General features: G+C 40.2%; 1 protein-coding gene across 2 annotated transcripts in view; it reads right to left on the bottom strand.

The window, feature by feature from the left end:
* Positions 1-16917, bottom strand: part of TET2 (tet methylcytosine dioxygenase 2) — an 87632-nt gene that overhangs the window by 9417 nt on the left and 61298 nt on the right. For both annotated transcript variants that reach the window (XM_005287874.5, XM_005287875.5), the window contains exons 3-7: positions 15224-15314; positions 6274-6367; positions 4830-5038; positions 3368-3518; positions 958-1047 (exon numbers count right to left, since the gene is read on the bottom strand). In XM_005287874.5, the coding sequence (XP_005287931.2) occupies positions 958-1047; positions 3368-3518; positions 4830-5038; positions 6274-6367; positions 15224-15314 (635 nt within the window). The remainder of the gene's footprint in view (positions 1-957; positions 1048-3367; positions 3519-4829; positions 5039-6273; positions 6368-15223; positions 15315-16917) is intronic.

Raw genomic sequence — 16917 nt, 5'->3', positions numbered from 1 at the left:
TGGAAAACTGACTTCCAATGGGCTGTATGGAGAAGTTAGAGGAGAATATGACCATTAGATTGTAATTTCTTGGCACGTTGACAGTCTTTCACTATATTTGATATAACAACAAGCATGATGGTGCTCAAAAATAGATTATTGATAATCAGCACAATATTTCCTACTGTGTTTTCATTACTAATTTTGTGAAATGTTCACACTGAAACCGCAAGTCACACACAATTCTTGGTTTCACGTTTTATTAGAAAGTTAGAAGTTGTCAAAAACTTCACAAAGATTCATGAACCTTTCAGGTGAACATGGGCCCTATTTTGAGTAAACTTATGGGTTGGCATTAAAATGTGAAATTTGAGGTTTGGCTTCCACACCAGGAAGAACTTGGCTAGTTTGGTGATTATTTTTATTTTTAATTTGAGATATTTATTTCATTCAAATCTGAAAATCAAAGCAAAGCTTGAGAGATGTGAACCTGTGCAATCTGAAACAAAAACCAGTGTTTGGATTCAAATCTGGATTAGAGTGAGGTTAGGGTTCTGGTTCAAGGCCAGCACAAAGACAGGAATCATGTTCAGATTCCATGGGGCTGAAGGTGCATGAGATGTTCTTGTAGAATTTCTGCGGGATCTAAATTGGAAAATCCAGTAATGGATTTGCCCTGGAACCAAACATGCAGAGACAGGTTTGGATTGGAGTAAATCAGGGAAATGGAACATCTGTCAATTTATCCAGTGAATAATGCTGAATCTGGAAACCTTAAGGACCTTATCAATCACAGGAGCAAAGTGTTTGCTAGTATGTTAAATGCTATATAATGTATTGAGTGAGCAAGATTTAGTCTAACATAAGAGCAATATTGGCACAAACTGTAAACAATAACTTACAGCAAAGAACATGCATTGGCAAAGTAAAGCAAAGATCAGATTATTTTAGTGACTTTGCCAACTCTTTTTGACCTACCTGGTTGTTATATGCGTCTGGTGCAAGTTTCTTGTAGGTAGGTGCCATTAGAGTTGATAGGTTTTGCAAATTGGACTCTAGCTTTTCTTCCTGTTATCAGATGAAATAATGTTAACATATTATCATCTAACCACCCATATTACTATATATGCAATCTACCATCTTTAGAAGCTACTGGACACTATGATACTACAGAGATGACTGGTATAAATGCCTAATATGCATTGTAAATGCCTTGTAATTCTTATAGTGATCCCTTTTACTGTTTTTAAAAGCACAACATATGTCCAGAAATGAGCTTCTATGATCCTTATAAGGAGGCATCATATAACGCTCATCTGATTTATAAGAAAAGATGTATCCTACTATGTAAAGGTTAAACCCAAGCATGATATGACTAGTTATTACAGTTTTTTGAAAAATAAAAAAAAAAATCTCCCCTTTAAAAACCTTGAGAGAAAAAAAGAAAAGAAAAAATAACAGAATGCCCAATCAGCATCAATTTAATCCATCTAATTTGAGAGTTTTACATTCTGAAATCATAACACTTCAATACAATGAAATTATCTCTCTATGTAGCAATTTAAAATTATTGGAATACTTCAGACTTTGAAAAAAATGACAGTTTTTGAGCAATCAAGAGTTGTGGGTGTGGCTAGTGTAGAACAATTTGGGATACAAATGACCACTTACTTTTTGTTTTTAAGAGAGATACAATCTTTCAAAATGAAAGGCTCTTAAAAACATGAAGTGCTCTAATAAATTTAAGTTGCTCCACTATTTTCTCATGCCCAGAATCCTAATTTCAGATCTGTTTCTTAAATTAAAAATACAGGCCTCATTCCAAGTTTTTAAAAAGCAGCAGATTTACACAGAGAAATGTAATCATTTTGGGAATTTGTATGTTCATAAAAGCATGTGAAAAGCTGTGAAAAATCTATCAGTTTTGGTATGCACTAATTTGGTTAAAAAAGTTTGACCTGCTAGTTTCAATCTGAGTTCTGGGTTCACAGGAACCCAAAATCACAGTATGACATTATCAAAAACCTTTCACTGTGTCCCTTTTTTTGGGTTGCTACCAAAACCTGGAACCATTATGTTGCTTTCCTTTCCAGCCTACAAGTTACAACTCATAAAATGTCACTTCTTCTTTGAGTCTTTGTGTAGATCCCACGTGTGATACGTATCACGCTTTCTTTGTTGCAGTCTCATCGAGCATAGGTATTTTATAAAAACAACAACGAGTCTGGTGGCACCTTAAAGACTAACAGATATATTTGGGCATAAGCTTTCGTGAGTAAAAACCTCACGGAGGGTCAAAAGTTACAACTGTCTCAGTGATGCTAACATTTTTAATAGAATATCAAGTGTGCTAATATAACCCACAGACCATATGATGCCTGCTAGATATAGTACAAAGGCATAAAAATGTCACATGAAAAAAAGTTTTAAAAAAAGTAAAAAAAAAAAGTAAAAAAATTCCATGATAAATGTTATCAAAATTCTTGCCTCTTTCATAAAAAATTTGAGAATCCAAAAAATGTGACCAGCTCTCTAATTACATGATAAGTCACTGACTATATGTCTGAAATGCTAAATATTATGGGTTTTGCATAAAATGCCCCAACTTTTAGTATGTTATGTGGCCCATCCATCAGCAGACAAGCCCCATCGTAGGGGACACATTTGCACTTGTATGTGCCAAAAAAGTAAGCCAGGCAATCAGTAGAACCCTCTACAGAAAGGCAGCCCATTAACAATTAGCAGCCCTGTTAGCTGAGGGTATCTAGAACCCACTGGAGTCAGAACTTCAAAATCAACTTGTTCCCCAGCTACAGGCACGGCTGCTGAGCTCTATGACATGCTTTGATATGATCAGCATGCAGTTCTGGGTCCAGTACTTACAGCATCTTAGAGGCCACTCTGGAAACCTTTCCTACACTGTTGGCGAGGCAGCAGCATCCACTGAATGAGTCCTCCCATTCTTTCACTCCCACTGTATCTCACAGCTCCCTCATACTGTCTCCATGCAATTTAGTCCAGCTCGGAGCTGCAAAAAGTTATATACCTCAACCTAGTACATCCTGTATTCTGCCATTGTGGAAACTGCATGTGCAAAGCTTGTCTGTGGGCCTGATATAGCCACAACTGTTCTGGGTGTGCCCTTTCTTGCTCTTCCACAAAACCTGCATATATCGTTTCATGTCTCATGGTTTTGACCTGTTGTCAGCATTTTGGCAGTCAATTAAGCTGGCTCAGTGGCAAGGGTAAATCCATTTTGACTACTTAATTTCCCCTTGTGGGTGGATTTCAAATGAGATTCTGGCCCTGTGTCTACTGTACCTCAACTCCACAAGAACAACAGAAACATTTTATACGAGGCAAACTTCACTTTAAAATTAACACCAACCTCTTTTGGATCATCCCCCAGCAGCTTAAACTTCCTTGGGATCTTGCTTCTGGCAAACTTGCACCCATTATAGTACATGCTCCAGGAGCAACCAAAGGAAAAAGAAGCACCACAAGTCTCAGGGTCCAGCCCTTGACATGCACAAGTCCGTCTAAGGAATAAGAGAAACATTTATGTGGCTATCAACAGCATGTAGAGCCGTACATGGGTAAAAGTCTGCATGCTTGAAAATTCATGCAATACATGTCAATAATGTACATGTTCATGTATATGGGGGTAGAGTTCTTTTGTGTGGCATTTCTCCTTATTTGCCCACCATCAGTGCAGGATATCTGCTTCTTTTTGGCTTTCTGTGCTTGAATAGCCTGGGCAGGTTTTGGCCCCATAAGATAAAGCTTTGTCGAATAAGTGGTCTCTTGACTTCCTAGGAAAAACTAGTTAACTCACTGCTGTTTGCCAACTGGGATAGGACTAAGTTCCTGAAACAAAGCCATGCCCATGCTACCAAAAAGAGAGAACAGAATATTTGTAAGAAAGGAAGCCTTGTTCTGAATGGCGTTTCTTTCTGTGTATAGCCATCAAAGGGAGAAAGAGATAAAGGAGAGCAAACTACAATTTCCTAGCAGTAAATTAGTTGACTCAAACAAAGATGTTACAAATCATTAAATATTTTGACAGACTATCAAGGTTTTGTTAGCCACTAAGCTTTTTAAAGTGCTTCTCTGTTTAGATGAAGCCTTGAGAGAATTTGTGCTCACTTCTCTAATTTTTTTGTGGGTGAGGGGAGATTTAAAATGAACGGTCATTAAACACTGTAGCCACACAACTTAATGGTATATAGAAATCATACAGCTAATTCTCTTTATGCACTCCTGTGAGCCTAGATGGGAAAGCACATATATTGAATGTCTGTTTTATATTGAGATATTTTGTAATTGTGAGTGCAGAAAGAGGTCTTCATTGACTTTAATGAAGCTTAATTTGTCTCCCACCCAAGGACAGTAGGGTTTCAAAATCTCAAAAGTAGCTTGCTCTCGAGAGAAGTTTCTTCAAGCCCTGAATATGTAATTTGAATTGGCTAATTTTAAAAGCCGTGTATATATACATCTTGCAGCTTTTGAACCAAAATCCTCCCCCCTGCCATGACTTCACCGGTGAAATCCAACACAGAATTTGTCCTACTGGATCTAGATAAACTTGTGTGAGTCAAATTCTGCTCTCGATCAGACAAGGGCAAGTACAATTACCACTGCAGTAATGGGCCCTGTTGTGTTCTCATTTACATCAGCCTAAATCAAGAGTAGCTCCAGTGAGGTTAATCGTGACACACCAGTATAAAACCAGTGAGAGGAAAATCAGATCTAAGACTTAAGTGGAACTTGTGTTTGTTTGAGAGCCGCCCTTTTGGCTGTAGCTTGATTGCATACTCAAGGGGAAGGAGAATATGATTTGTTTCACTTACTCTTCATTCAGGGCACACCGTCGGTTTGTGAGTGTGCCATACTTCCTTAGAGTGTCGGTGAGTTCAGAATACAGCTTGTCTGCCAGACTCAGGGAAATCCCCTCCCATACCAGGATAAGGATCACTATCACTGCAGTTTCACAGGTATGGCCAGCTCGTTCCCGCACCAAGCAAAGCAGCTTTTCTTCGTCACTACTTCTACGAACTACCTGCATGTACGGCAACACCATCCCCCCCAAAAAAGGCATTTCTTAATGAGAAGCAAGAGAACATGAAACCTCAACAGTAATGGTAAAAAGTTACATTTGCCAATATATGTTTTCCCCCTTGATGCTTCTGACACACAGATTCTTGCCTCCATTGAGTAGTATAGTGATAAGGGCCAGGATCGTTCCCTTCTGTTTCCTGAAACTGAGGGAGTCTAGATGAGATAGATCCTGTCCGAAGAGCACAGAAGCGTTGGGGTAGGTGCAATGCCACCTTTGCAGAATATCTCTGAGCCAACAGAAATGTGTCCAGGAGGGTACTATGGCAGAACAGAGCACTGCTGTAGTAGGGGGGCAGGAAAAGCTAGATACTCCCCATGGTATTTCCCTCTGCAGAGATGGCAGTAGATATTTGTACCCAAATAAATCCTCCCTAAGGCAACGGTGAATAATTTAGGCCTCTCTTCTGCAAGAGCCACACAGATTGGGGGAAGAGATTAGAAAAGCTTCACAGATGAGCCTGACCTCATTTCTCTCCCCTGATTCCTGCTGTGCCCAGATGATAAATTACAAACTTGAGGTCAGCCTCTGTGTTTTGTGACCTCATGTGCCCTTATTATTAATTATCATGTGTAAACATTATGGCAGCACGCATACGGTGGTAGGTAGGTGAAGTTCAAACAAAGTAGGAAGACAGTTCCTGCCTCTCAGTGCCCATATTACTGTGGGTATTTCTACAAGAGGGTACAGTCTGGCATACAAAAAGACTATCATTAAAAAGGCATCAATTTGTCCTCATCTTGTTTCCTATCAACCGACCCGAAGTACTCAGTAATGATCATGCCCGAGCAGACAATGTTTACTAAAAGAGCGTGCTGGCCTCTGTTGATCAGAAAGTGTATTTTCAAAACATTGTAGTAGTGCTGTTGCACCTCTTAATTATTTCTACGCTAAATGTAACAGTAAGAAGCGTGTCTAACATTCTGGATCTTATATCTAAAAGAATGTATCTTTTTTTTCATAACTCTAGGCCAAATTTTGCTTTCACTCACATGCATGCAACTCAGCTGAAGGAACTGCAAAGGTGTCAGGGCAGAAACTGGCTCAGAGTGGGCAAGTGGGCGGCCTGAGATATTGTTGGTACTTAGCTGTTTTAATTCTACTTCAACTAAAATAAATACATGAATGAATGATCAAACTGAACTAGATTATTAAGGACACGTAGATATCACTCTTACCCATTTAGCAATAGGACATCCCTGAGAACTTTTGCCTTCTTTTCCAGTATAGATGACCCTCTCAATCCTTATAGCTTTACCCTTCTGTCCAAATCTTAAACAAACAAGCAAATAAAAAAAATACAATAAGCAGCTGAATTTGAATGTGGTCTGCACAAATACTTAAAATATGAGCACATTTCTTCGTCTTATCTTAAGAAATAAACTCTTAGCTCTAAGCAAGAAGGGATGCATCATAATATTTCAGTCATTCATATCAGTACAATAATATGTTGCTATGGTGAAAGAGGCCATTTTATAAAATGTATTTAGTTGGTCATAAAGGATTAAAATTGTCCATCTGTGCTAAATTTTTCAAACCAGATAGCTCCTTTCTATAGTGAATTTGTTGTATTTGATCATTTGGAAACACTCATTTGATAGGTATTTTAACCCCCCCCCCCCCCTTTTTTTTTTTTTTAAACTGTATTTAGTCATTTTTTCAGTTTATCATTGTCATGGAATAGTTGAGATGCAATAGTTACATTCAACTCACTTTCTATACTGACTTCTGCTTTAGACACAGCATAAGTCAGCATTTATTTTAAGACATGCTCGTAGATTATCATCCATTCCTAGTCACTTGTTGCATTTAGTTATTTAGTATGGATAAGGATTATGCCTGCCTTCTATACCTAAGCAGGGCTAAAGGGTACACTAAAATAATGCCTTTGATAATGTGTCTGTAAACCTTTGCAGATTTGGAGATCTGGATTGATTCTCACTTATCTTGGTGTAAATCAGGAATAATTACCCGTTTGGAGTGGAATCTGGTCCAAAATTGTAAGTGTGTAAGAACCACAGGCAGTAGCATACAGCCCAAAGGGGAGATAGTCAGCTCTCCATGCCCCCACCCCCCGCCCCGCCATGAACCAGCTGGCAATTTGAAGCCTGTGCTGTGCAGAACAATCACTGCATGATTTGTTGTCATTTCTAAACACACTCCTCCTTCCGTGTCCCCCAGAGGCATTTGCCTAAGGCCATTGCTGATGTTGTGGTGCCCTTCTGCACAACACAATAGCATACCAAAGTTGAAACAGCCCACTTAGTTGCAAATTTGAACAGCTCTCAGTAAATGCAACATCATGGTTCCAACAGAAACATTAACTTAGCCACATTTCATAACTGGGCCAATTCCTGTTTTTAGGTGGACTTGTGCAACTCTGTTGACATCAGTGGTGTTGTATGGACATAAATGAGGGTAGCATTTGGCCCAGATAACCGTCTACTATATATGTAGTATTCTAACTAGTAATAGAAAGCATTACATGTGTGTCGTGTGGCAAAGTTAACTCTGCTATTGGAACGTTCAGTTTTGCTTTTCTTATTTATGTGTTTAAATTAAATACAAATGTTTGTATTAAATTTTCTTCATGAGTAAAAGAAGGGGAAAAAGGACTAATTCCTAGATGTGGTGCTATGGAGTTGCAATTCCATACTACCCCAGGTAATTATATAGCTAAAATCCCAACCATGTTGGACTACACATGTGGTAAAGGCAATTAGTATATCGCCTTTTTCCTAGTTAAAGGCTGAGATGTTAATGTACAGCTGTTTTTAAAAAAAATTAACCATGTGCAAAACAGTTTTAATTCTTTATAAAACCATTTTTCCTACCAATTAGCTAATCAGGTTGCACTGCAATATGTTTCTATAATATTATTCTCACAACAGTAAATTATACAGTGAAGATAAGATATACTTTTTAATCTCTTCTGACCTCTTTCCTTAAGTTGCAAAATAGCAGCTGATAGTTTTGAGTTATGTGAGCAGTGTAGAGGATGGATGAGGGAAAAGATAAACACACGTTTCCATGGATTCATGCGAGACATTTGTTCTCACATAACTAGAAATTCCAGACCTAGCTTGCTTTGTAGATCTGAAGCCTTAAAAATAAAGCCAAGTGTGTTGAAAGCCAGTTCAGTAATGTCAACGTTATGTATGTTTAAACTCAGCAATTGCATACTTGTGTTTTAGAATATTTGTATAGTTATTTCAGTGTGTGTTTTAAAGGAAGGTTGACTTAGGGATGCAGTATTAGCTGTAAGAGCCAAATAGCTTTGTAGTTCCTCAGCCATCTTGAACCACACAGCTCCTACAATATAAAAGACTCCCAGCCTGCTTCTGTTCAAGTCATTTTTGAGCTTTTCTGGTGAAGCCAGCTGAGGGTATGAGGGTTGTCAACCAAAATACCTCTAGATCGTCTCCTTATGCCAAAACAGCAGAAATTAAATGCAAAAAAGTGAATACAATAAGCTGTGAAATCAAGCCCTCAAAAGTCAAAAAGTTCGAAAAATTAAGGTTTCTTCTATAATGCTGCCAAAGTCTCATATGTAGGATTTTCTGTTTTACTGATTAAATGTAAATATTAAGGCCTAAATGGTAGAACTAAAGCCCTGAGCTGGGAATGCTGTGGAGTCATAAACATACTGCATCCCAGGTGCGGCCTGTAGCACCTTCTAAAGATGTGTGCTCCCCTGCGCAGTGAGGAGTGTGGGATATGGTCCACCCACCCTATCAAGCTGCCCTGCAGTGGCTCAGGAGCGTGAGTACTAACCAGACTATCAAACCTCAAATTCGTTGTGAGTTCCTTACTCAGATTTCAACAACCAATTATCTGTGAACTCCTCAGGCACTACAATAGCCTTCACATGGAGTCAGAGACAGTCCCCTAGGGTACTCCGATCTGTCTTGCTACCCAGGTGAACCTGCCTTTGTGATAGATGAACTCATACACCAAAGATCACAGCAATATTCAGGCTACCCCCAGTCCTAAAAGACTGGTCACTTACCCCAGATCAGTTGCACTTTATATCTCACACCAAAGAAAATGCTTGTAGCCAATCATATAATAAACTATCTGAAGATTTATTAACAAGGAAAAGGAAACAAGAAAGTTGTTTACAAGGTTAAAGCAGGTAAACATATATACACACAAATGAGTTCCAATCTTAAGTTTAAAAAAGTAATAGAAGTTTTTATAATAAACAAGCTCTAGACATCCTTTAGGGCTAACCAGGCTAAGCACTGGAGATCTTTTTTCTTATGCCCAGTCATCCTTGCCCCCCAGAGACCAAGCAGCATAAAGATACAGTTCCTTATTGTTAGGGGGTTTTATTCCCTTCACTTGTGCTTTGAGTTGAAAACTCAGCTGATGGGAAGAATAAACTTGGATGTCTCTACTGGACCTCTATCCAGGGTTTGGGGTAGGAATTAGGTTGGGTGATGGTGTGTACATTTCTAAAATCCGAACAAAATCTCGTGGTTTATCCCTTTTAGGTACCATCACAATAGGAGACACCCAGGGACTTTTTGATTTAGTGATCACTCCCACGTCTACCATGCTCTACAATTCCTCCTGAATTTGTCTTTGCAAGTCACTATTAGCATAGGCTCTGCTAGGAGCAGGGCAGGGCGCTGTAGTTTCAATGGAATGCATTATTTTTTAAATTAAACCCAGGAGGCTGGAAAATGAATGCCCCTGCCTGTGGTATTTCAAGAGAACCAATATCTCCCACTTTTGACTAGGTTCAAACCCTCTCAAATCTCAGTGCTCTCCGGAGTAGTCTTTTCGTTACTTTCCTTGACCAAATCCATTAAAGGCGAAGAAAATGTTCCCTCAGAAGTATAACAAATCATATTCATCGCCATCTCTCTGTCATGGTGAGCCTTCAATCTATTGACATGTACTGTTTGCACAGCTCCCCTGCCAGGGGGTTTCATTACATCATAAGTGACCTCATTCCCTCTCTCTTTTACTTCGAAAGGTCCCTCCCAGCAATCTTGTATCTTGTTTTCCCACACAGGAATCAATACCAAGTCACCTATATAGAAGACTTTCTCTAGCATGCCTGTCATACCAAGCTTTCTGAGACATCTGACTCCTTCCAAGGTTCTGATGCACTAAGTCCATCATAGCCATTAAATTGTCTTTAGAATGAGTGGCATTCTCCCCCCCCAGGCTTTCCTAACTCCTCTGTACTACCCTCCCAGAGTCTTGAATTAAATCGAGAGGTGCCCTCACCTGTCTCTCGTAAAGAAGATCAAAGAGGGAAAACCATGTAGACTCTTGGGGTACACAAACAAGGGAGCAAACATCTCAGTCATTCTCTCACACATCCTCATCATAGACTTCAATAGCCTACTGAATCTTTCTACCAGCACATTAGTTTCTGGATGATTGTGGTGGCCTTTATATGCCTCACTCCACACAACTCCTGTAACTTTCTGAAAACGACAAGCATGAAATTTGCAACACAATTTGAGAAGATTTCCCTGGGAAAACCTACCCTGCTATAACTGGTCATTAGGGCAGTAGCCACAGGTTCCGCTTGTACATTAGATAGAACTCTCATTTTCAGGTACCTGGTGGCAGAATCCACCACAGCCAGTATACATTTCTTTCCATTCCTGGAAGGTCTGGGTAGGGGTCCCACAATGTCTACAAACACTTTGGCAAACACTTCCTTAATGATGGGCAATGGCTGCCAAGGTGCCTTGTAGAGTCCGTTTAGCCTTTTATGCTTCTGACATATGACACAACTCTTACAGTATTTTTTTCCTGTCTCACACATGTGAGGTTAATAAAAATTCTGTCGGAGCCTATCACAGGTTCCCTTCACCCCTAAGTGTCCAACAAAGGGGCAATCAAGAACTACCTGCAGCCACGCTGTCCTGTACTTATCAAACACAAGCACCTGCTTGCAAATTTCACCACGGTGCCTCTTTTTCCTTATGGAAGCCTCCCTCTACAACAAGCCTCCTTCTAGAAAAAAAAATCTACCCTTTCCTTCCCCAGTCAGGGTATTATTCTGAGCTGCACTCCTCTCCTGGTGCAGGGAAGGATCAGCCTGTTGAGCCTCAATAAATTCCTTTTGTGTTTCACTTAAGTTAAGAGCAGACTCTGGCAAAGCCATGGAATCTCTGGGGAGAGACTGTTACTCACAGCTTATAAAGGACTGAGGGTATTTCCCTCCCCCTTGCAGCCCTCCCAGCTGTCTGTAGATAAGCCAGGTGAAGTGCAGCCAGAAAGAGTATAGCTGTAAGTTATGACATTAACCTGCTTAGACATGGCTAAGGTATCACTACCTATTACAATATCAGTGGGAAGTAGATTCCGAATGCCCACAATAATATCTCCTTTAAAATCCTCAAACTTAAGGTGGACTTTGGCCAAAGGTACAGAGTATTCAGCCGAAGCTTAATATATTTCAACTCTTACCAGGAAGTCTGTCTTCCTCCCTTATCAAACTTTCCTTGACCAAAGTGAGGGCTCTGTGTCCCTCCAGACCTTACAATCTATGCCATTTCCATTTAGCATTTTACATAAATTCTGAACTACCTTCCTAAGGTTCAGTCCTAATATAGTTCACTATTATTTTCTCCTGCTCTATTGCTGCCTCTGAAGCAAGGGTAGTGTCATTCACTGTGGCATATGGGGGTGTGAGGTCACCTTAAGTTTTAGGCAATATTATTTTATATGGTGGGGAGCCCCCCAGTGATGGCAGACTACTTGATTTCCCTTTTGGTAGGGGATTTTAAACCCTGGGTTCCTTTGTTATTGTTATTTTTTTAAAAAATTGAAGTTGGGGTTACGTTTATTTCCAATCTCCTCTTTCTTCTTAACCTGGGTGACATGAGGATTTCCCTTCCCTTGAGATTTGCACTCGCCATGGGCCCTTAATGCAACATATTTATCAGCAATTTCTTCAGCCTCGAAAACTGTGGTTGGCTATTCGTCACAGATGGCTGCCTTTCTCACATCTGTAACTACCCATAACAATTGCTTCTGAGCCATCAGATCTGTTTTCCATGTTCACCTTCAGCATTCCTCATCATCACAAGTGGCCATTATCCTGGCACCTCCCAAGGGCTACAACCTCCATTTCCCATTTTCTCATATAATTACACATTTTATGTACATATTCAAGATGACTGACATTGTCAAACATTCTGAGGTTTCTATACTTAAACTAAGTCTCAGGGGTAATCTTAAATCTTTTCAATATGTTTTCTTTAAATTTTATATACACCATGGCATCACCCTCATCCATATCATTAAAAACTTGTCTGGCTTTCCCAGTTAATCTGGTTAAGAGGATAGACATCTGTTTCTCTGCTGGGATATAGTGCATCCCACATAGTCTCTCAAAGGTGGACAGGAATTCTTCTATACAGTCAGTTTCTTTATAAGTTGGGTGGACTTTCTCCCACTCCCTTGCATGGTGGTGGTGGTGGGGTGTACTCACTTCATGGAGAAGCTCTTTTTGTTGCTCCAGTATTTTGAGATGCATTGCTTGAACTTCCATCAGATTCAAGTGGGCTCTCTCTTCTGCTGCCTTGGCCTCCCTGATTGGCAGTTCTGCTATCGGTCACTGGTGCTTGCGTTCTTCCTGGGCTCTCAGGTCAATTGGGCCAGTTTCCCTGTGGTGGTCTCCTCTGTGGCATCTAGGGTAGGAGGGTCCTAGGGCTCCACTATCTCTTCTTCCCCTGGTGTCTGGTCAAAACTTATGAGCAAAGTTCTCAACTCCTGAAGTGGGGCCTTCTTTGTATAGGATGGTCCACTCTCCAAATGTAACTGTTCAAGTTCTTTTCTCACAAGACCACCATATGACTGTGGTTCACTCATTGTGTCTATTATTTATCTTTTAGAACTCTCAGTATCAATTTAAAACTTTTAGTAGTGCTGGGGTTAAGATCTATAACCTTAATTGACCTGTGGTATGTGAATCCTGTCAAGACTATGCCAGTGTCAAGCTGTCCTGCAGTGGCTCAAGAACGTGAGTACTAATCACAGGGCAGACTGTTAGGGAACAAGGCACAAACCCCAAATTGGTTGTGAGTTCCTTACTCAGATTTCACCAACCAGTTATCAAGTGTGAACTCCTCAGGCACTATAACAGCCTTAACATGGAGTCACAGACAGTCCCCTTGGGTACTCCAATCTGTCTTGCCACCCAGGTGAGTTGCCTTTATGGCAGATGGTCCCTTACACCAGAGATTGCTCCGAGTCCCAAATGACCAGTCACTTACCCCGGGTCAATCACAATTTAGATCTTACACCAAAGACAACGCTTGTAGCCAATCCTACAGTAAATTGTCTAAAAACTTATTAAATAGGAAAGGAAACAAGAAAGTTATTTACAAGGTTAAAGCACGTAAATATATATAGACACAAATGAGTTCCAATCTTAACTGTCAAAAAGTAATAGAAGCTTCTATAATAAGCAAGCTCTAGATGTCTTTTAGGGCTAACCCAGACTAAGCACTGGGAATCTTTTTTCTTATGCCCCAGTCATCCTTGCCCTCCAGAGTCCAAGCAGCATAAAGATACAGTTCCTTCTTGTTAGGGGGTTTTATTCCCTTCCCCCTTGCCCTTTCAGCTGCAAACTCAGCTGATGGGAGGCACCTGGATGTCTCATCTTCATTGGAGGGGAGGGCACAAAGTTTTTTGTCCTCTTTAATGTTCCACAATAGTTTGTCTGGAGTTGAGAGGCCTTCCTTGTTGGCCAGGATGTAACACCTTCTGTTGGAGATCAGCACTTTACATTAGTTAACGTCTCTCTTGTCTGGTGATATACACAGTCACAGAGGCTTATAATACAACGTTCAAATATTACCTTACAATATGGGACACAGATGTTCTAATTAATGATGATTAATGCATGCAGGAACTTACAAGCATTCAATACAGTCTAATCAGTAATCACATTTTTATAATTCTAATACCTATTTTAACAATACTAACGCACCAGTGAGCCAGACTGATGTCAGCTATGTATTTGTCAGTTTCCAAGTGAGGCCTGGGACCCTGGCATGAACCAGCCAGCATCACACTCCCTTGTTAGAGTTGCTAACGCTAGCCAGAAGTACTTGGGCTAGTGCAGAGTCTGCAGCTGGAGCCAGCCCTGCACAGGAGTCGCAGGGGAAAGAAGCTCCTTATATTGTACCATTCCCCTGTTCACCTGCTAGCTTCAATCTGGCCCCAATAGATCAGGTCCAAATCCTACAGTCTTCACTCAAGCAAAACTTCAAATAGCCTGGGTATGGAGTAAGTAAAAACAGAGAGACAGCAGAGTGAGGACCTCAGGATTTGGCACATAGTGTCTATGCACATATGGGCTGTGCAGTATGGCAGTTTTCAAGTGGCTGCAGATCCTTACTGTTGTATGCTGGAGTTCTCCGCTTTAACACCTTATTAATGTTAGCAGTGTTTTACATTTATGAATATATAAATGACCCACATCTCTATATAACTATTATATACGTATCCTAAGCATTTGTTTTGCTGGTAATCTGAAGAATGCTAGTAACGTAGTATCCTGTGATATATAATTTATTCTATCAATCTGAATAATGCTCTCTTCATATAATGGAAGGGAAGATGTTTTGCTAAAGAATTGCTTATTGAGTGTCAGGACCAAATCTTACTTTGCTCCCATTATTATAACTGAACACATTGCAGGAAGAAAGTGAGTAGGATTAAGCCATTTGAAGTCTTTTTGTACATAACATTTTGCTTGAAGTTTGCTTTTTCAGTGCTCTCATCCCTCCATCTTCTTCCTATCTTGGCATGTGCATCCCCCACTGGGAATACCAGGTCTATGCCTGCTTTTGCAGCCATAGCCAACACTTGCTTGGCAGGCTTATAAATACTTGTCCCCGCTTGGGTTTGCTGGCATCTGTCTCAAAGTGGGCAGCCTGTGCCAGCCAGCAGACTATTAGCCCTGTCAAATATTGTGACTCTCTGGTGAATAGCACAGTACGTAAAGCTGGCAACACTGGAGTAGCTAAGCCTACAAATAATTACTCCATTTGCAATTGTTTACTTCTTTATGTGCAAAGACTGGAAAAATTCTGACATACACAAAAGGATAAATGTTAATCTGTCCTGTGCCTTTGCGCTAATTACCTTTCTTCCATGATTTCTCTAATAGCTGCCACGTTAGGACCAGCTCCTAGATGGGTATAGAAAGGACCTTCGTCTTTTTCAATAATTTGCTCTGTTTAAAATAAAATAAAGGTTATTGCCTTAAAGCATAATTATTTAATATAAGAAATTGCATTGCAAAGCTTACCCACAGCTGGCCAGGTAAGACCCTGTTATGAATTTTTGGGGGCCAAACTTTCACACATACATGTCTAAAGTAGGCCCACAAATTATGCCCAAATGTATTTGCAAAACATGAATTTACACATGTATAATGGGTGACAGTGTGTGCAAGTAGATATTGCATGCCATTGTACCTTTTGCAAGCATAAATGCTTGTTTTATATTTGCAGTTACAGTGAAATTAAAAATTAGCATTTCCCAGTAGTTACTGAACAGTGATTTCTCACCCAGTATTTAGAAGGGAGGACTTTTGTGGTCACATTGTCAAACATCATTTCAGGGGGCTATCAAGTATCTGTTTTTTGCATGTATTTGTAACTTATACACCTAAGGCTTGAAAATGTGGCCCCTAAAGTTAAACACAGCTTGAGTGGAGAGCGGACTCTTCTTGTTGAGTTCACAATTGCTGTATTAGCTGAAAAAGGGGTGGGATAGACTGGGGCAAAGCTGAGATGAATGCTAGATGTTGAAGAAAAGCCTCTTTGTGCCAAATACATTGGAGAAATTATCTTAATATATCCATTATGTGAAAATGCAGGGTGATCTACTCTGTAAGTATCAGTGACAAGTTAAAACTACAAATGCAGAGTTTTGATTTCCCCATTCCATTTCTACAAGATTTCTCAAAGTGTGGCAAGGAGAAACAAGAAACCAGCTTCCAGTGTTATATTTCTCCTTGCAGTATGGTAATGCACTACAGTACTTTTTCCCTCCCCCCCCCCCCCCCCCCCGTGTTAGTTTTCCTGAGATTCAACTCAAAACATTTTAGAAGGGGGAAAAGATCAACTTTGCATTTGTAGAGAACTATATTTCAACTTTATATCGTGTGTGTGTGTGTGTGTGTGTGGTCACAATAAAGCTATTTGTCTTCACAATGATGGACTGAACGTTTTGTCTCAATCCAACTCAGCAGAGAATCATTTCTCCAGAAAAATGACTTCAAAATGTGCACATAGTAAGAGGCAGCGTGGAGACTCATTTCTCCAAACAAAACAGTGCGTGGCAGAATGAAAAGGAGCATGCCAGCTACTACACTTCTGCTCTTCCTACTGTGCCAGTCCTGCTCTGTGCAGAGTGGGAGGGGCTCCATGGTCTTGCCCCTTTGCAGCCTCCTGGAGGAGAGCAGAGATGGAGCAGTCCCTGTGCTTCCTAAAGCACAGTGACTGAAGTTCCGCTTGGCCTTTACACTGGTCATTACCAGGGGCGTGGAAGGGAAGAAAGGAAGAAGGCACCTATGTAAAGGGTCATGCAAAATCCAATCTGTTTTAGTGAGCCCTTACTCAGTCAAACGCTCAGTAATTTGACTGTGTATCTGAGTAAAAATGGAGTGAGGATCTCAGGTATTGGCCCCAAGACATCTTTCATGCAATCAATATCTCCAACCTTGACTTAAATAATACTGCATCAAATTAAATTGTGAAGCTGATCTTTTTATCAGATGTGTTTGCATAATATATACCTGCGCTGAAGGAGACTGGATACAAAGAGATAAA

This window comes from Chrysemys picta, chromosome 5, assembly GCF_011386835.1.
Source record: "Chrysemys picta bellii isolate R12L10 chromosome 5, ASM1138683v2, whole genome shotgun sequence".
In the NCBI taxonomy this organism is placed as follows: domain Eukaryota; kingdom Metazoa; phylum Chordata; order Testudines; family Emydidae; genus Chrysemys; species Chrysemys picta.
Note: the sequence above shows the minus strand (reverse complement) of the source record. Positions and strands in the feature narration are given on the sequence as shown.